Here is a 24,448-nt window from a genome sequence, read left to right as displayed (position 1 = left end):
TAAAAAAAAAAAAGTGGAAGGAAGTGGATGGCAAGAAAAGACATGGAAAACTAAGAATATAATGGAGAGTCTCAAGAGAAAAGGACTGGAGCTCCAAGACTCAGGAACTTGTACTATGCACCAGAAGAAGTGGTGCACAATTGTGGACACCTCAGACTCTGTCAATAGGTCAAAGGAGGTGAAATGAATTTAGGGGTTTGGTCAGATCAACAGCTACTGCTAAATTAGCAGTTGTAATTACAGCTGCTTTTTTTTCCCTTTTTTTTTTTTTTTTTGATCCATTCGACCGGGAGTTTGCGGTCTTTACTTTTTTATTCTGACTTGGCTATTGTCATCTATGCTTAATCACTTCAAGGTTAGAAAATGCCACTGTATTCTATGTAGGGCTATGGCTTAAATCCACATATAAACTGAAGCTGGTACAGGAGACAGGAGCTTGCTTGTTCAGTGGTGTACCTCCCCAGAAGTACACATTGCTAATGGTTGCCTGTTGTTTTCAAATTGAAGTTTAAGATGGTGTTTTTGACCTATAAAATGCTAACTGGCTTGGATCATGTGTGAGAAATGGTTCTTTCACTGTTATATGCCCATAGTTGACATCAGCACCAGGGCTGGAGCCTCATGTAATGGGAAAGGGACTTCTAACATGGAATTTTCTGTCAAGGACCCTTCATTCAGGAATTCTTGCTCACCCTACTAACAACCATCAAAATAGCCTGGATGTTACCCTCCAGGACATGCTGCAAAGCCAATCTTATTTCCCAGGTGCTTAGAGAGGTTAAGGCATGGGGAGAATGGGTCTCTGAAGTAAGAAGGGGAGAATAGGTTGCTCTGTTTTTCTGAATAGATGAGTTTTTTATATAAAGAGGTTGGGCTGACCTGATCAGACTAGTTTATATATATCACTGTTTATCAAAAAGTAATCCTCTAACTGTTGACAGGAATCGTAGAGCAGTTTTAGATACGGGTTTTTAATAATTAGAAATAGAAATAAATGAGAAAACAGTAGAGCTTGTTGATCAATACTTGCACCCTTCTGCCTGTTATGAGAATGATTAGTTTAGATTTCAAAACAATCTGTGTTTTTATGCCTACATTTATTTCTCTCTCTTCTTTCTCCATCAGGCTTTCACAACAGACTTCAGGGTTCATTGGGCTCAGCATCCTTTAAGACCAGAATTTGCAGAAAGCACCTATTTCTTGTATAAAGTAAGATCACTTTCTTCATCTCTTTGGCTTTTAGACACTTGGCATTAAAGTTTGGATTTTATTGGTGCCGCATCCTAAAGCTGAGAGTAGGAAAACTGGATCCCATCTCATCCACTGGCGTCAGAGTTAATTACTATGGTATGCAAGCCAGATGTAGACACTCTTTGTTATTAGAAAATGTTTTTGGAGTTTTGTTTTATAAAGCAAGGATTTTCAAAGGTACAAAGGTACGCAGCCCCTTCAGAGTCAGTGACATGTGGGTGCCTGAGGCCCAGATTTTTAAAGGTGTTTAGACATTGCTGCACTCAGTGCTGCAAGGCCTAAGTCTCGTTTTCAAATATCTTTAAAAATCTGGGCATAACTCCCTTCTTTTCCTTTGACTGTCCCAATATAGTAATGATTGTCCACATAGAGTAAATGGTAATGAACTTTATTTGAAAGCAACTTTCTCTTCTGCATATGGTTCTTGACTATTTAGAAACAATGACAAATTAAATGTAATGGCTGTGTAAAAAGGCAATATACCAGAAACTAATACATAAGTAGTTCTTAAAAAAGAAAAGGGAAAAAAAAACCCTCTAAATTTTATGTGACATCTAAGTATTGTGCAACTTTTCTAAAAATAGGCTACTGGGGACCCTTACTACCTAGAAGTAGGAAAAACGCTCATTGAAAATTTAAACAAATATGCTAGAGTACCTTGTGGATTTGCTGCAATGAAGGATGTTCGTACTGGAAGCCATGAGGATAGGTAAGTATGTGGTGATTTTTAAATGTATTAGAAAATATAAAAGAAGTCTGATGTACTTCTTTTTATGTGTATTCAGATCAATTACATTTTGGATAGATGCCGATGGTGTATTCTGTGTTCATCTAAATAAATCAAGCCTCAGATTATGCATATTTGATTTGATGTTAATGCAGTGGTGCCCAAACATTTCCGGTCGGGCCTTCCCTTATCAGTAATGGAATCTGTCCATCCGTGTTCCCCCCCCCCCCCTCCCGCCCCAAATTATGGCCCAGTTGGCTCAGCAGAAGAGCTTGGGCTGAAGGTGGATCTGGGGATGGGGGTGGAGAGAGAATGAAGGCAGAGCTGGCTTGGGGGCAGAAAAGGGAGCAGAGGTGGGCTGGGGAGCCAGGAGCAGAGCCAGGCCCATGGCCGGGAGTGGAACCAGGGCTGTGGCCAGGACCCAGGGGTTGGTGGCACTCCCTCCCTGCTGCCTGTGGGGGCTGGCCTGGGTCCCGCTGTGCCCCCCTGAACATTCCTTTGTGCTCCCCAAGGAGGTGCACCCACAGTTTGGGAACCACTGTGCTAATGGAATGTCTTTAATCTAATTGGTCTTAAACACTTTCATAGTTCATAGTCTTAAATTATAACACTTCTGTATTAAAGCAAAGACCACGTTTTCTGATATTTTCTTTGCATCTATTTTTAATAAAACTTGATGATGGTTCAGTAGATTAAATATGAAGCATATTTTGTTTGAAAAAATTTGACTTCAGAATTGTCAAGTAGTATATTTACTATTGTAACACCACTTCTCCACTGAACTGTTATTTCCCTCTGTAAACACTGTTTCCACCTATTGGAATTTTTTAATAGTTGCAGCACTCAAGCAGGGCTAATAAGATCAAAAGTAATTATTCTCAGGGCTGCAGATTTGTCTCAGCATTTTTTATTAAAAAACACAGCAGTCATGGTAAATTAACAGGCTGGGACAGCTGCATCCCCTGCCTGAGACCCGATGCCATGGGTTGGGAAGGGAAGACCCTGGCACTTTCCTGAGACCCCTTCCCTGGGCTGGGAATCACTGGGGAAGGAGAATGCACCAGTGCTTCTATTTAGCTCAGTCAAATATGGCCTGGCTGACCTGCTTCCCTCTTTTCTCCTCATCATGACAGAAGGGTGGCCAAGCTAAACCTGAGCAGCACTGCGTCCGCATGTGCCAGGTCACAATGCCTGTAGTGGGGAGCTGAGCCCAGCCACCAAAGGCAGGATCTGCAGCTGTGGGGAAGTCATGGACAAACAGGAATATTACCCTGTTTGACTTTCTTCCCCACCATGACAAACCTGCAAGACTAAGTATCATTAACTCTTTGGAGATTGAGTACCCTGAGCATGTGTTTTACTGCCATGTTGGGAAATACCAATTTTCTAAGGCTGTCCTTTCACTCTCTCCCCCCTCAGAATGGATTCTTTCTTCCTGGCTGAGATGTTTAAATACCTTTACCTCCTCTTTGCTGATAAGGAAGACATGATTTTTGATATAGAAGATTATATTTTCACTACAGAGGCTCACCTGTTACCTCTTTGGCTTTCTACTACAAACCAAACAATATCTAAGAAAAATACAGTGAGTGACTTTTTGAACTTGAATCTATTTTTAATAGCACTTTTTAGTGTGTGTTTAATGTGCTTTTTAGATGGAAAAATAAAAGTAAATGGTCAATTTAAGCAATATAAGATTTGACACATTTAATACAAACTGTTTTATCATGACTGTAATTAGTGACACCTGTGAGCACTGTCAGTTTTTTCCATGATTAAACCTGTTTTTTAGTAATTTATAACTCAGCCATAAAACCTTACTCCATGCTGGAACTTGGCACAAAAGGTCACAGAACACACTCACTTATAAAAAAAAATAAACTAAGAACATCCTGATCTTCAGTTTTTGTAAGTGGGTTTTGTTTTTTTTTAAATTACATTCTTGTTTTGTGTAGCTCAGATTCAGTTCCTCTTTAAAAATACTTTAACCATAGTGTAGATTAAATTTGCTAAGTCACTTTTGATATTAAGGGAAAAATAAAATGCAGAAAGCACCAGCCTGCTGACCTAGAGTTCAGTACTTTGGAGGAAACCAAATTAGCTTTCCAGATGTCGGGCTGGATCCTCAGTCGGTGTAAAATGTTGAACTAGAGCAAATAGCAGAAGTTGAGGGTCTGGTTTTTAGTCTCCTGCTCCCCAGGCCAAATGGGAACCTGTTGAAATAGCATACTCAGGAAGTGAACAATTTGTCAATTAGGTGACCTCTCTCCCCCCTTCTAATGATGGAGGCTCTGAAGTGATTTACATCTATCTTCGGTTGGGAAGTATTGGCTTCAAAAATCCCAATCAGTACATCAGTAGCAGAGGCAACAAGGGAATATGCTAAAACAGCTTACAGTACATCAGTGTCTTCATGATAGCATCCACACCCAGTAAAGCCACATGCTGTTTGTGCTCAGGTAGCCAGCCAGGTCCCGTGTCCTGTCTCTCCCCCCCCCCCCCCCCCAAGAAAGATCTGTTTAGTAATTATACAAGATTTCCCCATTTATAGTGAACACAAAGGCGTTGACGGTACTGTGTGGCTACCTAAAAGTAGATTTGACAGGGTATTTAACTACTGCACTAAGGAAAAATACTGTCATGTCGGTTTGGGGAATTTGGTTGTGTCAGCATACAAACATGTAAGAACAGCAACGGATGTATAAATTAGTCAACCTTCAGGAATTTCCTATGGGGAAAGTAGGTACAGGCTTTGTGGTACAACATGGTCATGGTGATGTATCTTAAACAGTACATTTCTTGCTTCTTTCATTCTGCCGGCCTATCATGGGCACACACTGATCTTTCCAGCATTTGTAGCTCATCTGACAGGCTAAGTGAACAGGATTATTCATCATCTATGGATTTTCCCCCATATTAATCTGCCATTATTTTGACATTTTACTGTGTGTTCGCTCTTGGATAATATGTAAGAAAATGCTAAGTAAAGGCTTATCTACACAACATGCTAATATGCACTATAAGAGTGAGACTTCTAAAGCACACCAGCGTGTTGGGCTGTGTTGCCCAAACTAAAGGCTCCCAAGTGCGCAATAATGTAGTGCTATTTGAAACAGCACTACATTAATGTACAATAGGGAACTTTTAGTTTGTGATAGCAGGGTCTACACATGTGTTGGTGTGCAACACATTAGTGTGCTTTAGAACATACCTATCCAGTGTGCACTGCTGTGCCATGTATACAAGCCCTAAGACACTCAGGTATGTCTGCACTGGAATAAAAGACACATGGCTGAACTGACTGGAGCCAGAACCACTACATGCAATTTTATAGCTCCGCAGTCCGAACCCCGCAAGCCTGTCAGCTGACCTGGGCTCTGAGATGAGCCACCATCGCTTTTTATTGCAGTATAGATGTACCCTGAATGTCTTGGCTCAGTGGTGGAAAACTGAGGCCACTGAGACTTTTTTGGCTGAGGGTTTTCTTCCTGGAGAACTTGGTAAGTTCAAGAGAAGCTTCACAGTTATATTGTGTGAATTCCAAAATACTGCTCTAGAAACCTGAAGACCAATACTTTTGAGATTAGACTTGTAAAATAATGAATTCCTATATAGCACACTACAAATTAACTCCATTTCATGTTAAACTTCATTAACAAAAGTTGGTCATGTTCCTTCATAGCAATATGTGTTTTCATTGCTCCGCTGTCCTTTTCCCAGAAGTTTTGGCTGTCTCCAAAACTTTTCAGAAAAAACAGGAAAATACCAATACAAGATTAGCATGGATTTAAAAGGGACAGATCATGTATTATTAAAGCAAAACTTTTTAAGACATTATACTAATATTTGTAAAAAGTCTTTGAAGTTCTGCATAGTGGGTATACCTTGTCCTATATGGAAGACAAAATATTTCCTTGGTGGTAGCTGTCCAGCTGTTGGGAAATATGAAGCATGGTTTCCTAAAATCAGGTCTAAGATGTGAACGTAAACTAAATATTAGCACTGTTTAATCTACTAAATATGCATGAAATGAGGTTTCATTGAAACATATGTCAGTCTAAGTTGTTAATATCTGACTAAGGCAAAGATGGAAAAAGATCCCATTTAAAACAATGTCAGGAGTTTTTCTATCAAGGAAGAATGTGTAAAATAGATACAAGGTTATTGAAACCTAAACACTTATAATTTTAGAATCAATTTGTTTTGCAGTAGATGGGAGGGAAAAAAACCCACATCTTAGTGGGCTGCATTGCTTACATTTATTCAAACTACCATGCCAGCCACTTGAAATAGATCTGTGAGCCAGTGCATAATTAGCAAGGCAACCTCCTGCTGTTTAACTATTCGTTTTGATAGAAGATAGTGGGAGAGCAGTTTTACTGGGCCTTAGTTTGTAGTATTGCAGACTTTTTTCCATAGAGGTGGTTTGGCTGTATTTATTTATGTTGGTAGTAGTCCTAAGAGGATAATTACTCAATTATTTTGTATGCAGCCACTTCTTCCAATAAAATATGTAAACTTCATTATGCCGTAGTAACTTGATTATTTTTCTGGAGCCTTTATACTCCTTTAAATACTGGGTCTTAGAGAATTATTAATTGTTGATAATCTTAAATGACTTTTCTCACAGGTTTGTTGTAAACCGATAAGTATTATATCTGTTTTATAGATCAAAAACTCGGCTTTGGTGAAGTTAAATGACTTGGCATGGCTCACCCAACAAGTTATTTGCAGAGCCAGGAATAGATACCAAACTATTATGCATGATTTCTTATGCTATAGTAAAATAGTGGCATTTGTACGTGTTAATAAGTAATCTCTTCCTTTCAAAGGAAAACTGTCATTTGATTTATAGTTAAGGTCTTATTTGAAAGTAGTTGATACAGTCTCATCACTCACAGGTTTACTTGACTGTTGCAATGTGGATTAGGAGGAAGAGAATCCTGGAATTGTTCATCTATGAACAGGAATCTATAAGGGGCAAAGTAATCTTATGAACTGAGATGATTTTATGGAATATGGTTTAGAAAAATAGTCTTTATAGTCCTTTTTTTAAACAGATGAAATCTAAGGCATGTTTGTTGACAGGACAGGAAATCCTAATGGCCTGGAGCTGCCATAGCCAAAATATAGGCACTATTAACTTTACACCTAGAAACAAAAACACAGAGAGAACTGTCTGAGAGAACAAGAAGTTACAAAGGGTACCTGATATTTGATACAGCAGGGCTTGAAAACCCCACTTAACAGTAAAGGACTTAATCCTTCAATTTCTGTAAGTAGGGTTTTTTTTTGTTTTGTTTTTTGTTTTTTGTTTTGTTTTTTTTTTTTTTTTGAATTGGCATTCAAGTTTCTGGACATTGTAGATTAAAAAATAACCTTCCCAATAGGAACCAAGGCAGTATTGTGTTTGAGTCTTCAGATACACAACTCCTAGTGCCTTTGCTGCTGTTCATATCTTTGCCAAATTGCAGCAAAGTAGAATCATGACCAGCATCATTTGTTTCATTCTATACAGATGGGAATGCGATGGAGACAGACGTAAGAGCTATGCAGAAAGGAAAATAATATAAAAACGTAGACTAGGAGATATTTGGAATGTTAAAGGCTTCAAACTTTAGTACTTAACATTTTATATATATGCCAATGAGCTAGCCATCAGCTGAAAAGCAGGCAAATCAAATCCCACTACTAATCTCTAGTAATTGCAGTTGTACATGATACCTTCCTACCTCCAACTTTTATATGCTTATATATACAAATAATTTTTGATGATGCAGTCTATTGGATGATATTTTCTTTTGATCAGAAAATTAGAGTAACTGGGTTTGTTAATAGATAATCTACTTTGTACCTTATAGACGACAGAATATATGGAGCTGGATGACAGTAACTTTGAGTGGACATGTCCGAACACACAAGTTCTCTTCCCAAATGAACCTATGTATGCTCAGAGTATCCGTGAACCTTTGAAAAATGTGGTGGATAAGAGCTGTCCTAGAGGCACTGCCAGAGTGTAAGATGCATGTTTTATGTCTCCTGTCATGAGGAATGGCCAGAAATTTGGCTGTGTTGTTCAACTTTTTAAAAAAAGCTTCCCCATCCTCTCTGCATATATTGGAGTCTGATATGCTTACTTTGGTAAGATGGTATTCCTTTGGCCCTGCATAGGCAGTAAAGCTAGCTGTATTTTCAACCAATGTTCAGCTAACTTCCAGCTATAGTTGATTATAGAAGAGTAGAAGGAGCTCAGCATGAGTCAGATTCTAAATTGGGATTACAGCACTGGCAATTGGGGGGGAAAAATCCTCACCCTGTAAACTGAGCAAAGAGGATCTGAAATCAGAGAATAAATAAGAAAAGTAACAGTTTCATTTCTATAGTCATCTGAATAATACTTTAGAATGCATTTCTTTGATTTTATTTTATTAATGCTGCCATAGATAATGTACTTATTTTAGGATGTTCTGTAAAATTTGGAAAATATCCGCCTTTATATGATGACCACTGTAATATTTACAAAGGTGAAAATGAAGTGGACTGCGTAACGGGTTGCTATATATATCTATCTGATATCCAGTTGGTTAGGAAAACAGGCTTTCCTGTTTTTATTCAAACTTATTTTCATTTGTTACCAAAATGCTGAACATTTCTAAATGATATTGGGGAATGCTGGCTCACAATTTAACCAGCCTGCTGCTATATCAGTTTTAATTTATCAACATTGTGCCCACCTGTGAACATCCTTGCATTGTAAAATCGTTTGGGAAGTTCACAGCTTTTTAAAACCATTATAATTTTAGGGTAACATTTTCAGAAGTGCTTTGTTTGCTAAAACTTAAATTTTCAGCTTGAGTTTCTCCAGTGGAATTTTCATACATTTAATAATAGGAGTGGCTTCTTATGGCTGTGTGTATATTACATTTCTAGCTTTGCACACCTCTCATGTGTAAAACTGTTAGATAATTTAATTTATGTACCAGTTTGAAACTTTAGTCCTTAATATCATTGGCAGAGAAGAGAGTTTTGGGAGCGGACCTAAACCTCCACTGAGCGCCAGGGATTTCATGGCCAGTAACCCTGAGCATTTGGAGATACTGAAGAAGATGGGAGTCAGTTTGATTCATCTCAAAGATGGACGAGTACAGTTAGTGCAGCATGCAATTCAAGTAAGACCCACATATGTTTTGTAGAAATCTTGGATGTAATCCTGCCCCATTTAAATCAGTAGAACTCCTCCCAGTGACTGTACTAGGGCCAGGATTTCATCTCTTGGTTTCACTCTACTTTCACAATTTTGATTTCTTAGTTTTGAAAAGGAACCTTCATACCTGCAGGAACTTTCCTTTTTACCTTTCACTTTGTTGCTATATCTGGTGACCAGCTGTTTAAAATTAAAGGTTTTTGCCTCTCTTTTTCCTCAACTTCATCTTGCAGTTAAGTGCTATAATCTCCACGTGTTTCAGCAAAAGCTTGAATTGTGCGGCACTCCAGAATTGTGCAATAGCCTCAAATTAAAATGTGAACTTTTGTTTAACTAAATATGAAAATGAATAATACAATCAGTAATCCTTGTATTTGTTTAATTGAGCATTACATGCAATTTTTGGCTGTCCGCAAACTAAGTTTTCAGTGTGCTACAGTTTTGCATTGTAAAGTTATAACTGCATCAAAGCACCTTTTTTAGAGGGAAAGCTGCAGATTTTGGCAGCTGGGTAGTCTGCACATTTGGCACCTGAAGAATGAGGGAAAAGCATATAAGCTTCACTAACATGATCAGAGTTGCAGTTAAGTGTTGTCAGCTGTAGGTTCAAAGTTAACCAACCCTCCATTAAAATTGAAATATTGTTTCAGGCTGGCTGCAGATTCAAGCAGACATCACTGCATAAATTTGCATTCAGTTCACATTTGGAAAGTTTTCTTTGTTGCCATTAAGAATTAAAACTTCTTTTGTTAAAATTAAAGCATAGGTTGTGAGGCACAATTTTATGTTAATTTCCTCAGCAGAGTTGGCAGTCCCTGAATTATGGAAGATATGGTGCCCTAATTAAGACCGCATTGTAAGGAGAAGCTGGACTAAAGAAGAAAGCACTTGTTCTGACAAATCTAAAAATAGCACAGAAAAGGGAAAGAGTAGTTCAATTAAAAAGCATTACAAATGTTTGTTCAAGCTTGCTTCAGGGTAAAAATTCCTCCAGACAGGACATATCAATTAGCAAGATCATAAGGTACTTACTTAAAATCATTATAAATGTGTATTGCTAGTGTTTTAATTAGATTGTCATCAAGCCCTAGCTAACGTGGTTTCATTTTTCAATATTTACATAATAGAACAAAAGCATTTTTCATTACAGTAAGAGAATGTAACGATAGAACATTTAAGACACCTTATTAGGTTGATCTAGTCTTAGTTAAGTCTCACAGCTTTTTTCACTGTATCTCAGGTGTGGATAACTCTCTCTAATACAAAAGTGCCAATTCTATATAGGTGATGTAAATTGGTATTAAGTAGACACCAAATTTATCTTTTAAAGTTAGTGCACCTAATGTATCACAGTAGCTCAAGGCTACATTTAAGATGGTCTCAAATTTTGAAATGCTTAACACTTGCTGTAGTGTGGATTTAGAGTTTATAAGCTTATATTGTCAAAATTCACACAAACCTCTAATTTGGATTTTAAAATTTAATTTTCAGATTAGAAAAAGAAACAAACACTACCATAATATTACCTAATTTTGTAAAGTGCTTTGAGATCCTCTCATGAAAGGTGCTGTACAAATACAAAAGTATTGTACTTAGATTATATTCTTTGGAGATACTCTAGCTGCTTACAACAGTGTGACAAACCCTAATGTTGGTCTGCAGTGTCATCTAGACATTTATAATTGGTGGTGTGATTGTTTGACCAACAGTGGGGGACGCAGAAATAATTCTAACTTATTTTTTTACCTTTCATGTGCACTTTAACATTATTCTGTTTATCTAAATTTCTGAATCCAGTGCCATAAATCATCTGTTTGAAGACTGCTTTAAAAATACGACTGAGCCTAGATTCCAGATAAGCAAAACAACAAATTCATGTATTTTAAATAATAGTCAAAGGACACTGCAGTTATTTACCTTAGATTTGTATTGTCAAGTTCACTGACTATTTTATGTCTATTGCACTAGTAGTTTTCTTTAGTTTAAATTTTAAAGAATACTGTCAGTTATTTTATTATAAACAGAATTCTTTGTTTTAATAATCTGTGCTCTTTTCGTTAAACTTTGTCCAGTCTGAGACATGCCATTGAGGATTTAGTCAGTTTCTATTTTGTTTTGATTTGGCTTCAGGTTATCTGCTGCAATACTGGAGTTACAGACATAGCAGGGAAAGCTTTATTAGTTTAAAAACGACTTTTTCCATTGCAATTTCAAAATAATCATAGAAATTTGTATAAGCTTTAGATTTTGAAACAATGACATTTGTGACAAATTTGATAGATCCTTCAAATATATTGATGTTAAAGAATTACATATAAAATACTACAAAATAGCTGATTGAAAGGTCCTGGGTCTAGACCTCAGACTGCAGTGCTCTCAGTTACTTTTTCCTTCTCAGCCTGGTTGATTGGAGGCAATTCTGACAGATTCTGGAAGAAGTCAGCTCTTTCCCAGGAGATTGGCTATAATGATGACCTTTGAGGAATTCACCAGCAGGAGTAAAATTTTGATTCTGCAAAATATTTAAGAAGCTACTTCTTTACTCCTTAGGCAGCAAGTTCACTTGATGCTGAAGATGGTCTGCGATTCATGCAGGAAATGATTGAACTATCCAGTCAGCAACAAAAAGAGCAGCAGCTACCCCCACGTGCTGTTCAAATTGTTTCCCACCCATTCTTTGGCAGAGTAGTATTGACTGCTGGGCCAGCACAATTTGGAATCGACCTGTCCAAACATCAAGCAGGGGTATGTATAATATAAAAATCCTTAGAACATATGATCAGCTCTTGAATTTTATTTATTTATGCTTTCTCTCTTTTGCGTTGATTTTAATTTAGTATTGCACTTATTTCAAAATACTCAGCTAGCTCTTAGATTTAGAATAGGCATTTAACAGTGTTAGAAACACACTTGTTGGTCACTATTCAGCTAAAACTCCTTCTTCTGACTCAGATACTGTAGTGTTCAGTCTGTGTTTTCTTAGGCACCTGTCATGATTCAGACTCCACCCACTGGTGCCCAAGTTGTTGTGCTGAATGCTATGTGTGGAATACAACTCTTGCAGCCTAGGGGAATGGCCAATGTAATGGAAGAGAGCCTTGTCAGACTGGTAGGATTCGTCATGGCTGCCACTCACCTGTGAATTTACAACATTTAAAAAGTTTAATGAGGGTTAGGCTCTCCTGTGCCTGTCAAGATAAGTGTCTTTGTAGATAAAAAGAAAATGAGGAGAAAATACTGCACAGGCACTTGGCCCCTTTGAAGTCAAATAGCAAAACTTCCATTGACTTCAAGGGGGATAGGATTTCAGCCCAAGGGGGATACTCTAGCTATAAAACAAGATTCTAAGGATATCTGTGCTTTCACATGGTTTGTGATGATATAATCTTAATCACAGTTATTTTGTTAAATATATTTAAAGGCAATTATAAGCTGCAGGGCCAGCATTTGTACTATGTGAAAACCAAATCAGGCCAAACTGTTAAAAGAAAGTAGTTTAAAAATTAGACCACTTTTTTGAGAATCTGTCTTACTCTTTGTTCCCTTAAAGCTAAAATGAAGGAGATTTTTGGTAGTAAAGACCATCTAGCATAAAGGTCTTTTAATATGCTAGAATCCCTTGGATGTTTTTTGGGGATGACTGGAAAAAAATTTAAAATTAGGAAACATTTACAGGCTTGACTCTAGTATTTTAAATTACTATATCTCTCAAACAGACAAGAGGATTTGTTGCAACCAGTAAACCTTATAATGGATGCTCGGAGATCACTAATCCTGAAGCAGTGAAGGAGAAAATTGCTTTGATGCAGAGAGGCCAGTGCATGTTTGCTGAAAAGGCTCGGAATGTCCAGAAAGCTGGAGCCATAGGGGGCATTGTTATTGGTAAATAAAACTATCTTTAATTGTTTTGTGTAAATGTAACCTGTTCTCTTCAAGATTGTTATTTAGAGTATATATATGTAAGCATATTTTCAAGGCTGGCAGGCATCTGTTGTGAGAAGTCAGTACTACAAGGTACAGAAATCCTGTTACTGGAGCAAATGGGTTGTGTATATTTAATATCTCTGTTGCATACAAGAATGGAACCAGACAAACATACCAGTGGAGAAATTCAGTGATGGGGGTTTGTTCTGACAGATCAGAAGTTAACTTTGGTTCTGGGGAACTGAAATATTTAGGATTGAGTAGTTTAAAAAAACATTTACTTGTTTTTTTCAAAAAAAAAAACAAAAAAAAAACAAAACAAAAAAAAAAAAACTTTGGCTTTTACACTTTGTCATGAATTTTGTTTGAAGATGAATGTTGTAAAATGACAACCAGGTTGCTCTTCCTATACTCTTCATTCCCTGGTCTGTGCTTTCCCAGCTAAAATTAATCTTTCTAGAGAGGAATGTACTATTTACATTTCTTATTAAAAGTTGGGTCACTATCATTTCAGTATTGGATAGATAACTGTTTAGTAGCAATCCTGAAATGATGGACATTGAGACCTTTTACATTCAGGAATGCATCTGCTGGTGAAATAGCTGTTTCACATCCAGCACCATTCTTGACTTTCCACAGACAGGCAGGCATCCACCAATCATTGGGTCTTTTTGCTTTTTGAGGCAATTTGGAAATACAAAATAATAAATTAAAACGGCTGGAGATGCCAAAGTATATTTCCTTCCACTCCCTAACTCCTCAACACGATCTCGGATAAGCAAATAGAAATTAAATACATTCCACCTTTCATCTTTTACAACTTAACTCACTTCAGTCCACTCAAACCTCGTGTTTGCTGTCTCTACCAGGAAATAAGGTTAGAAAATCGTATATCTTGGGAATTCTGATTAAACTACAACACTTTTTCTGAAATTCCCACACCAACTATTGAAGTTACTGTTCAAGGATCATTTTTAGAACATTACCATTATCCTGTGAAGTGAGAAAGCATCAACCTTAACTCTATGCATAATGGAAAAGCTTGCTTACTCTGACTTTCTGTTGGCTAGATGACAATGAGGGAAGCAGCAGTGACACTGCTCCTCTATTCCAAATGGCTGGTGATGGAAAGAATACAGATGATATCAAAATCCCCATGCTCTTCCTGTTCAACAAAGAAGGAAATATTATACTGGATGCAATCCGGGAATATGAGGCTGTAGAAGTGCTTCTCTCTGATAAAGCAAAAGACAGAGGTAAAAATTCTGCTGTCTGACGACCTCCATAATTCTAATTTGTTGAACATTAACACTAGTTTCTTGCAAACTGTAACAGTTTCTTAAAATTTCCCAATAACTGTCCAAATTATTTAACTTGACACTTTACACAAGGTTTCCCAAGCAGAAAAAGTGAACATTATAGTTCTGGTTTAACACCTTTAAACGCTAAGGATCAAATTTGACTAGCATGGTAACAGGTTTTGTTGTTTTAAAGTTGTGGCCTCTTAAACCATTTTTACTGGAAAAGGTTTTCATGTTCTGCTTTGATATCAAGCCAGGAAATAAGCAGCGTGTGTTTCAGGGTTCTGATTTGTAGATGTTTCTCAGTCCCAAGTGATTTTCTTCAGGTCTGTAAAGATAGACTTATTTTTTCTCCCTGAAAAGACTAGGCAGAAATGGTTCTCAGTGGGATTAAAGCTCCCAGCACAAGTAATTTTATTTAATTATCCTGCTTATGTGGCTTTACCCATTCCATCAGCACAAATAGCTGATATTTTCCATGAAAATGCTTGCCTGGCTAGAAGATTATTTCTAGACTCTTTTAGCAAACCTTCCCCTAGACAGAGTTTAAATTCCAGTAATACTGCTTTATTTAAACAGGCTATTTGAGGAGCAGCATGTGATCTTGGACTTCTCTAGTAAGCTAACATTAGTAAACTCATTTTTCCCCCCTTGTATATACAAAGCTGAAACACTGAAAGTTACAGCACTTCTGGCTTCCTCACATAGAATCCTTCATGTCCTCCTATTTATACTAATCAGTGAGCTGTTCAAAGTAGTTCTTCAATATTAAATCCAAACCTATATTAAATTAATCTTTCGCTTCCACCAAACACAAGAGGATTAAGTGTTATGGATTTTTAATATATATTTGCTTTCTCCCCCTCCTTGTGCTACCATTGGAATTTCAGCAACAATATTTAAAGGTAAAATGATTCCAAACTACATTATTGATAGCAGTAAGTATCTTATATTAATAATCAAGTTATGTACATTTGGACTACCTAGAAATCTTAAAAATACAGTAGACCGTTGCTATTATGCCCTTCGCAATAGCAAACCATGGGCTATAGTGAACGTGGTCCTGGATCCCAGCTCCACCCACTGTTGTGGGGCAGGCTGCTGTGGGGTCTGACAGCTATCCCCATCTCCCCTCCTTGGGATTCATTATAGCAAGGGTGTACTGTATTTTCCTTTATTTAGCAGTGTCAGGTTTTTTTAGAACATTTACATAATTGAAGGAGAACCACCTTCTAAAATCATTAATGTAATGGGGAGCCAAGGCTAGGGTGCAGTTTTATGTAGTAGTATGTCTGAATTTCAATTAAATTGGTAAAAATCTATTATTTTAATCAAATGAAGACCTTGCAGCTCTACCCATTATCTTCCATTCATCTGCACTAAACTCCAGTATCATAATTCAAGAGCCATAGGCTGGAGTGCATACTCATGCCTATGAGGTGGACAGCAGTGGAGTAGGAGCTGACCCCGAAGAACCACTACAGATGTTAGTATCCCAAACTGACTAAACTTAGCAAATGATAAATGATTGATTTCATAATTCAGAATCGTGTTTGCAAAAGGCTTAATACACAGCAGTTGAGGGACTAATATTCTCCATACTAATAAAAATCTGTACCTTTATGAGATCTGGAATAAGCTCAAGGGAGGCAATTGAAAATAAAATGTAAGTCATTTTCCAGTATATTTCAATTGCCTTTTGAAAGTACTTATAAAATTCTCTTGGTTTTGTTAAAGATCTGGAAATGGAAAACATGGATCAGAAGTCATCTGAAAATGATTCACATAAGCAGAGATCAGAAGAGACTTCAACATCTCAGGACCTCAGCTTGGTCAGTCAAGAGCCTGAAGGAGAAGAAAGTTCTGATGTTACTCATCTTGATTCATTATCTCCTGTTGATGCAGAGTGTGAGAGTATTTCCATTTCAAGCCAGGAGTCTTGTACCACAGAAAACCATCAGGCTAATGTTCAAGAGACAGAAAGTACAGAATTAGATAATCAGCCTCAGGAACAATCAAAGACTGAGACAGATTCCAACTCCAATGTTAATTGGGATAATAAAGTCCAGCCTATGGAATCCATATTAGCAGATTGGAATGAAGATATAGAAGCATTTGAAATGATGGAAAAAGATGAACTATGACTTCTAAGAACTTATCTGTGGGTAAACAAAATGGTGAACTTGTTGGGTAAAAGTGAGAGCTTAATATCCAAGAATTAGAAATTGTTCAGTATTGTGATGAGCAACTAGGTTTCACCTGGATAATAGAATAGAAACTCAGCACGTGTTATAATTTATATAGTTTTAATTTTTCCTGTTTTGAAATGGGAATGTGCAATTGAACTGTTTGGCTCTGTTGCATGGTGCTGTAACACAGGTGGTTTCATTCAGGGAATTATTCAGATTTTTTGCATTCCAGGCTTCCAGAGAGCAGATTGCCTTGGCCTCTGGAAAGGTAGAAGTTGAATGCAATGGGAATAATGTATCACTTGTTGGCTGGTTATGGCACTTGAAGGTAGTAGTCAGAGGCTATTGTAGTTGAAGTGAAGGTGCAGTTTCACTGATAAAGGCCGTTAGGGAGAGCAATAGGTGAAACTGTAAAACATTTCCAGCCCGTAATGTCTTTAAGACAGCTAGAATCAGCTCAATTTGTCCTGACATTTATATCCTAATGAGATATAGCAGTGTTGCTCATCACTCCTTCCATCTGTTGTTTTGAAGAATGACCAAGATGACTTGGATTTTTCCTCTTTTGTTCTTATTTCAGCAAGAGAGAGGCTGTATAAACCAAAGGTAAAAAGCTCTTTTAGGAAAATTAAAGCTTTGCTAACTAGAGCACTAGTACATAAAGGTTCACAATGATTTATGAAGATTGTTACTTGAATTAAGGTAAACTGGGAAAAACACATTTTAATACACTTTTTCCATTTGGGCCTTCCATGCTGAAAGTTACCCAAGACACAGAACTTAGCATTATTATTGTTCTGTGAAAATAGATACTCAATAGATGAGAATTTGAATGACAATTTCTGTTTTCTCTACAAAAATCTATATTTAACTGTCAGCCTTACATCACCACCACTTATGTGACACTTTGGGGAAGACGACCAGTATCAATAATGAAGTGCAACAAACACCTTTAGCTGCTCGGTCCATAGTTCAAAATGTAGTGCTATGAAGTCAAAGAATAATTGAGAAGATACTTTTGGGCTTCTGGGTTGTGGGGTTTTTTGTTTTTTTTTTAAACAGGTAAGTATGGGTCCTAATTTATCATGTTTTCAGAAGTGTCCTCTAATTAAACTACAGATCTGTTTAAGCAAACAAGAAGCAGTTAGCTTAACTGTGTCCAAAGTAAAACTGCCAAAAATCTAGCTTAAATTGATAATATATAGACTGGTTTTCAGTTAATTATGGTTCATTTTAGTATTTCATTAATCTGTTTTTTCCTTTTCAAAGAAGAGAAAATTAACGAACACTGCCTATATTATGCACCAGGCTAAAACCGATAGTTTATATTTATATATAGTCTTTACAATAGAAGACAGATGTACCCCCATCTGAAGTGCACCTTTCATTTTACTGGTGTAAATGTGCCGAATATGCAAATGTAAATCAGTACAGCCATACTGTATTGTACTTACGTATATTCACCTACAATACGATTGCAAGTCCTAGACAAATGTTGTATACATGTAATCTGACAGTGACACTTGCTCTCCAGAGTATCAAAATGCACAAGCACCTTTTGAGAGCATGTCAGTCAATCATAATACTATACAGAAATTGAATGACAATTGAAGTGAATAGAGGCGTACTTAACTTTGAGATAGTGAAGTGTAGTAGGGGATTAGTGAATAAGTGTCCTTTTAAATATTTAACTTTTAAAATGTTTTAATTTGCACAAATAACTGTGAAGGTTTTGGGCTTAATACTTTGTCATTTTAGACTGAGGGTTTAATTTTAAAAGGGGGGATTATTCCTAAAAGGCTTCTGTGATCAAAATCTTTGAAGTGTCCTTTGTAACTTGGGTGCCCAGATCCTGCAGTTGAGGCATGCCCTGTATGGCCACAGAACCCACTGACTTTAGTGTGGGGTTTCCTGGGAAAAAGGTGATGTGGCTGCAAGGGGCCAATTGCACCATCAGGACCCTGAGCTGGTGTAGTTCAGAAACCTTAACTTTAAAAAGGAGTTAAATATTTGCAAATGTCTACGCCTAGTGCCACTAATGAGGGTTTTTATTCTAACTCTCTTAGATGTAGCCTCTACTAATAAAAGCTGCACAGGCTCTGTGTTTATGTTCTCTAGTCTCTCAGTGGAATAGGTCCATTTAGGTATTTTAAGGATTATAGGTAAAGTGGTTCTCTGGATATTACATTAACAGTGTTTGTCAAATTACATCTTAAACTTAATATGACAGCTAAAGTTTTCAGTTCCTTCCTGCAGAAAATGATGTATTTTTTTAACTCTAAAATTTGTCTTTAGGAACGTTATTAGAAGTTAGTGCTTTAACTCAGGGGTTCTCAAATGGAGTTGTCAGCCTCCTATGCATGCCAGCATGGGGAGCTCATCCCTTTTGTCACAGCCTGAAATATTTTCAAAGGGGGCCTCAGCAAAAAAAGTTTGAGAACCCCTGCTCTAACTCCCCCTGTCACCACAAGGTCATCTTTCATGACTGACAACCTTATATTAATTGTAAATACCTGCACAACAGTTCTGACACAGGCACAGACAATAATCTCTGAATTCAAAGGAGGGAATATAAAACAATCCCTTGATGTAATTTTTGAAGCATCTATTGAGTGGTGATCTCTCTCAGATAAATGTTGTCCCCTTTTTTCAGATAGTTTAACTTTACCTTTTTAAGTGACTCTGACAGCCATAGATCCATGGCTGACAAAAGAGTGGTTTACAGAACTGAATCAGGTAAAATTGACCTTTTGGAAAAGAAATGGATAAATTAGGGGACAATTTTATTCAGGTTTTTTCACTTAACTTTGTATTTCCTAATAAAGATGGAAATAGGCTTTTGTTTTAACCTCTTCATATCACTAAGAATACAATAAAGATTTCTGTAGCATGTCAATGCCCTCTTAAAAAAACAAAAGGAATGTATGGTTGAACAGAAGATAATTTTGGAGAGGGGAATAGGGTGTACTTTTCCATTTTTTTTAAAACTTTCATTGTGCTCAGAGAATAGTGCTCTTACATCACTGTAAGTCAATATCCCATGTATATTTCCCTGCTGTACTTTGCTATTTGGTTAACTAGAACAGTGAAGAGTTTAGGATTCTTATTTAGACCTACAACATTTTATTCCCTCATGTAATTCAAAGTAGCCAATTTAATATCTCTTGATGTTCTAGGCATATTCTCTATTTACATATACTGTTTCATGATGAAGTTTTAAAATAAGATCAGCATTGTTTGTCCTCCTCCCACCATGGTTTTAGCTGAAGGCTTAGCTTTAGTCAGTGAAACAGTGTGTGTTGGGATCGTACTAAATGTTAAGAGGATATCTTCTGCAAAGGCTTCAGTCAGAACATAGAAAAAACATTCTGTGAATGAAAAATTGTATGTTCAGATTTTATAGGATTTTTTACCAGCCCAATTTACATCTGTATATTTTCTTATGATGTAATTTATGAAATATCTTTTAACAGGTGCTGTAACACTACTGTTGGTTTTACTGTCTGGTGATAAGTGTATACAATATTTCTAAGGGCAACTGTGTACTGTGATGTAAAAGTCCGGCCTAAAATGTATATAATCCTTGTATATAATTGTGTACTGGATTATAATTGCTGATTGTAAAGATTTAATAAAATATGTAAATATTCTGGTCAAACTGCCTTAAGTAATCAACGAACATTTAGTTCTTTGAGAATTGCCTGCATGGTCCATGACTTTCTAGACAGCTTTGCCATTAGGGCTTCATGCCTCTCAGTACCAAACGATATAGAAGGAGCCATGGTTCATTTCCTTCTGGCTGCCAAAAAATATTGTCAACCTACTCTACCTGTTTAATTAGTTAAGTGTAATGGGGCTGTAATCTTCCAGTTTAACAGCTTTTAGTCTCCCAGTCGAGAGGGAGTAACACTCAGTAGCAGTATGGCTAGCAAGATAACCTGCTGCAAATGATACCCTTCTGTAATATCCATAGTGGACCCATATATAATGAGCTTCATTTGTGCCAGGGAGGTGCTTGGCCAAGGTCCTTGTGCTTTGTTGGCATAGATGAGCAGGGGCTCACCCCTCCTCCCAAACCCAGGTCTCCTGCAAGGCTCCACAATGGATAAATAACCTCATTTCTAGCCTGAATTTACCAGTGTGGGTAATTAAAACATTGGAACAACTTACCCAGGGATGTGGTGGGGTCTCCCTCACATGAAGACTTTCAGTCAAGATTGGATGCCTTACTGAAAAGTATCCTTTAGGTCAACCACAACTGATAGGCTTGATGCACAAATTACTAGGTAAAAGTCTGTGGCCTGTATTATATAGATAGCAAGATCAGATGCTTGTAATAGTCCATTCTGGCTGTAAAGTCTAATAGGTTCTGCACTTCTTTCTGAAGAATGAATCCTCAAGAGAATAGGAACCTTTTCCTACGCCTCTTAGGATGTAGTGATCATCTCAGCTACTCTCTCTCCTCTTAACTAGTCCTGAAAGTTTTTGAAATGCTTAACCTACCTACATCATTATGCTTGGCACTGACCACTGGCCAGAAAAAATTCAGCCTATTTGATTGCTTGGCGTCTGTGACTCCAATCCTTTACTGTGTGGTGACTTATCTTCATTAAACTGGCCAATGGATGCATGGGGTATTCCCAATCTTCTAAAACAACTGATAAACTGTGGGGTAGTAGCACTTTGCTCTATGTTCCTTAAGAGCAGCTGCAGTTAATGAGAAGGCTGGAGTAGGTATGACCCAGAAGCCCACTTCTCATAGCAAGAATATTTTATAGGTAGGAAATCTTACTCTTAAGCTATTAATGCATATCATATTCCTAGCTTACTCATTTTTTAAAAGGAAGCATTCTACACCTGGACCTGAAATCCCTACAACTACCAGTTTGGATTTTGAAGCCTTAACATGATTGGATTGTAAGCACAATAGTTACCAAGAAGCTGTAATTCTTCTCCTAGACAAACACAGGCTGCAAAATGGAAAAGATTCTCTATGGGGCACTCAGCAACTAGACTGAGCTTGAGTCTGCAATCATCCTAGCTCCTACTACTGACAGAGTCCACCTTGCTGCAGATTTCTTTTCAAGACTCCACTCTGTTCAGTCATTTTGCAGTGAAGAGATTTCTCAAGAAGCTAGGCACGCCTTTCCAGCTTTTCATAGACCCATACCCATGAGATTTAAACCTAGCCCTCAACACATTGATGAAGCAAATCTTTTTAGATAACTCCCCTCCCTGATTTCAATAAAACAAGTAGGATGGAGAGCAAATTAAGCTAGTGGGCGTTCCATCATACACTATTTTCCCTGGTAGAGTGACCTTCCATCCACATTTGAAGATTTTATCTAACAGTCTCTCCCGTTCATCCAAACCACAAGAATTACCAACAAAGACCAAGCCCAGGTCTATACTACTGAATTATATCCGTGTAACTCTGTCGCTCAAGGGTGTGAAAAATCCACACCCCTGAGCAACATAGTTATACCAACCTCACCCCCGATGTTGGTAGTGCTAGCGGTGGGAGGGCTGCTTCTGCTGACACAACTACTGCCTCTTGCGGAAGTGGATTAACTACGCCAATGGGAGAAGCTCTCCTGTTGGCATAGGAGCATCTTCACTTACTTAAGCACTACAGTGGCACAGTTGCACCAATGCAGCATTTTAAACTAAACAACATAGATTGTATGTCAAGAGAGCACTGAGCTATTATTTTAATATAGTCTGTTCAATTAAAAGGTTGCCTAGTTTATTTGTAGCTTATGGATATAAACCCGCAGCTATGTAACACTTTGCACCAAGACATGTTCTCTCTTCGAGATGTGTTGCTCATATCCATTTCAATATAGGTGTGTACGCACCCTGTGCACAGATTCGTGGAACTTTTTTCCCCTTAGCAAGCCCCGCACTCATGCTGCAGTACATAGGGCACCACCAACCCTGTGGGCCCTCAGTTCTTTCTTTCCGCCTGTTATGATTGCTGGAACGTTTGCCTCTTGCTGTAGCAAGTAGCACCCCTTTAGCGTTCTAGTACGGTTCATTGTTCGAGTTAAGTAGTTGTTGATTAGTAAGTTAGATAGCTTACGGTTGAGCCATGCCCGGCTCCACCGGCTTTAAAGCCTACACTGCATGCGCAAAGGCTTTCCCCGTGAGTGACCCTCACGACCGATGCCTCGGAGAGCTCCATAGAAAAGAGACGTGTAGGATCTGTAAGGCCTTCAAGCCCCGGACCCAGAAAGAGCGGGACGCCCGGCTGAAGGCGATACTGATGGAGTCCGTACTCCGCCCGGACTCCGAACCATCTCGATCTCTGGCAACACCGAGCATCTCCTTGGTGCGGAGTGCTCCACCAGTACCGAAGCCTGCGGTGCCGAAGAAAAGAAGTGGCCCGAGGCCGCCCACATGGACTCCCCCCTGTGACCGGTACAGCAAGGGGTGACTCAAGAGATGCCCCAGCCACGTGCATCTCTTCGCAGGGAGCCTCCCCCGACTCCTGGGGGTTGGGGACCGTCGACACCGGAGGCATTTGCAGCGGCACACGCCCTCAGGGGCATACCCATGCCTCCATCCCCCCCTCGTCCGAGGGGGCAGGGACAGGTGTCTTGGGGAAAACCCGCCCTGGGTGCCCCCGGTGGGTGGCGGAGACAGGAGTCAAGGTCTCCCCCCAGACAGTCAAGGAAGGTCAAGAGTGCGGGCTCCCCTCCTAGCTCCAACCCGGAGTCGTCGAGCTCCGCGGCACCAAGGGCGGTTGAGAGGTACATGTGCGAGACGCTGCTGCTCCAGTTCCACCTCGCACAGGGGTCACAGCTCCAGCTCTCATACCCTGGTACAGAGCCCTGCTCAGCACCGATCTCCAACCCGGTGCGCAGCCCGACGCGCAGACAGCACTGGTCAAGATCCCCGGCATGCAGTCCGCGCCATCATCAGGCACCGGCTGCCCCGACACCTGAGCAGCCTGCTTTGGCGCCAACTGCTGCGGCGCCGAGGAGCTGATCACGTTCACAGTCGGCACCACGGCAACACCGCTCCCAGTCCCGAGATGGGAAGTGTCACCACAAGAGCTCGAGGCGGAGGAGGTGAGCATCATCCAGCTCCTCCAGCAGCTCGTCCCCCCCGACGGCACCGGCAGTCGTCCTCGTCATCGTCATCTCGGAGCCATTCACCACCCAGGAACCCAAACATCGATCCAGTGGCTCTGGGTCCTGGGGCTGCCCTCTAGAGGCAACCCAGCAGGCACCATCTGGGGGCCTTGAGGTACCCAGGTGGGCCAGGGTACCACATCAGTCCACTCCTTGGTGGCCAAGCCAGTGCCCCCACCTCCGAGTCAGTCGGACCAGGGCCACCCCTCTGATGAGGGTTCGGACCCCGAGGAGGGTCCCTCCACGAGGCCCCTCCCGCAGTCCTCCTCCTCCTCGTCCCCGGACAATGCGGCTGCCAGGGACCACAGAGCTCCCCTCTACGACTTCCAGGCTCACCAGGACCTTCTTAAAAGAGTGGCGAGCAACCTCAATCTGGAGCTCAAAGAGATATCCGAGGAGGAGGACCCCCTCTTTGGGGTATCTGGGTTGGCAGGGCCATCAAGAGCTGCCCTGACGGTGCCTGAGAGGGTCATGAAATTAGCCAAAGCCCTCTGGCAGACTGCATCCTCGGTGGCCCCCACCCCCAAGGGCACTGAGCGAAAATATTATGTCCTCAAGGAGGGGTTTGACTTTTTGTATATGCATTCTACCCCGGGGCTTTGGTGGTCGACACCGCTAACCAGTGGGATTGGCAGGGCGGCCAGGGCAACACCCCTAAAGACAAGGACAGCAAAAAATTAGATCTCTTTGGCCACAAGATTTATTCCACTGCGCCC

General features: G+C 39.3%; 1 protein-coding gene across 2 annotated transcripts in view; it reads left to right on the top strand.

Annotated features, from left to right (window-relative positions):
* The window catches only part of EDEM3 (ER degradation enhancing alpha-mannosidase like protein 3), a 49,462-nt gene extending 29,208 nt beyond the window's left edge, over positions 1–20,254 (top strand). For both annotated transcript variants that reach the window (XM_067535071.1, XM_067535072.1), the window contains 9 exons: positions 1,126–1,209; positions 1,836–1,960; positions 3,398–3,563; positions 7,840–7,994; positions 8,994–9,147; positions 11,733–11,927; positions 12,899–13,064; positions 14,177–14,362; positions 16,145–20,254. In XM_067535071.1, coding sequence (XP_067391172.1) covers positions 1,126–1,209; positions 1,836–1,960; positions 3,398–3,563; positions 7,840–7,994; positions 8,994–9,147; positions 11,733–11,927; positions 12,899–13,064; positions 14,177–14,362; positions 16,145–16,551 — 1,638 coding nt within the window. In that variant the 3' untranslated portion in view covers positions 16,552–20,254. The remainder of the gene's footprint in view (positions 1–1,125; positions 1,210–1,835; positions 1,961–3,397; positions 3,564–7,839; positions 7,995–8,993; positions 9,148–11,732; positions 11,928–12,898; positions 13,065–14,176; positions 14,363–16,144) is intronic.
* The last annotated feature ends 4,194 nt before the right edge of the window (positions 20,255–24,448 follow it).

The sequence above is a fragment of the Emydura macquarii genome, unplaced genomic scaffold (genome assembly GCF_026122565.2).
Source record: "Emydura macquarii macquarii isolate MOO-44397 ecotype Brisbane River unplaced genomic scaffold, CSIRO-AGI_Emac_v2 contig_3477, whole genome shotgun sequence".
NCBI classification, from domain to species: domain Eukaryota; kingdom Metazoa; phylum Chordata; order Testudines; family Chelidae; genus Emydura; species Emydura macquarii.
This window is presented reverse-complemented; position numbering and strand designations above follow the sequence as displayed.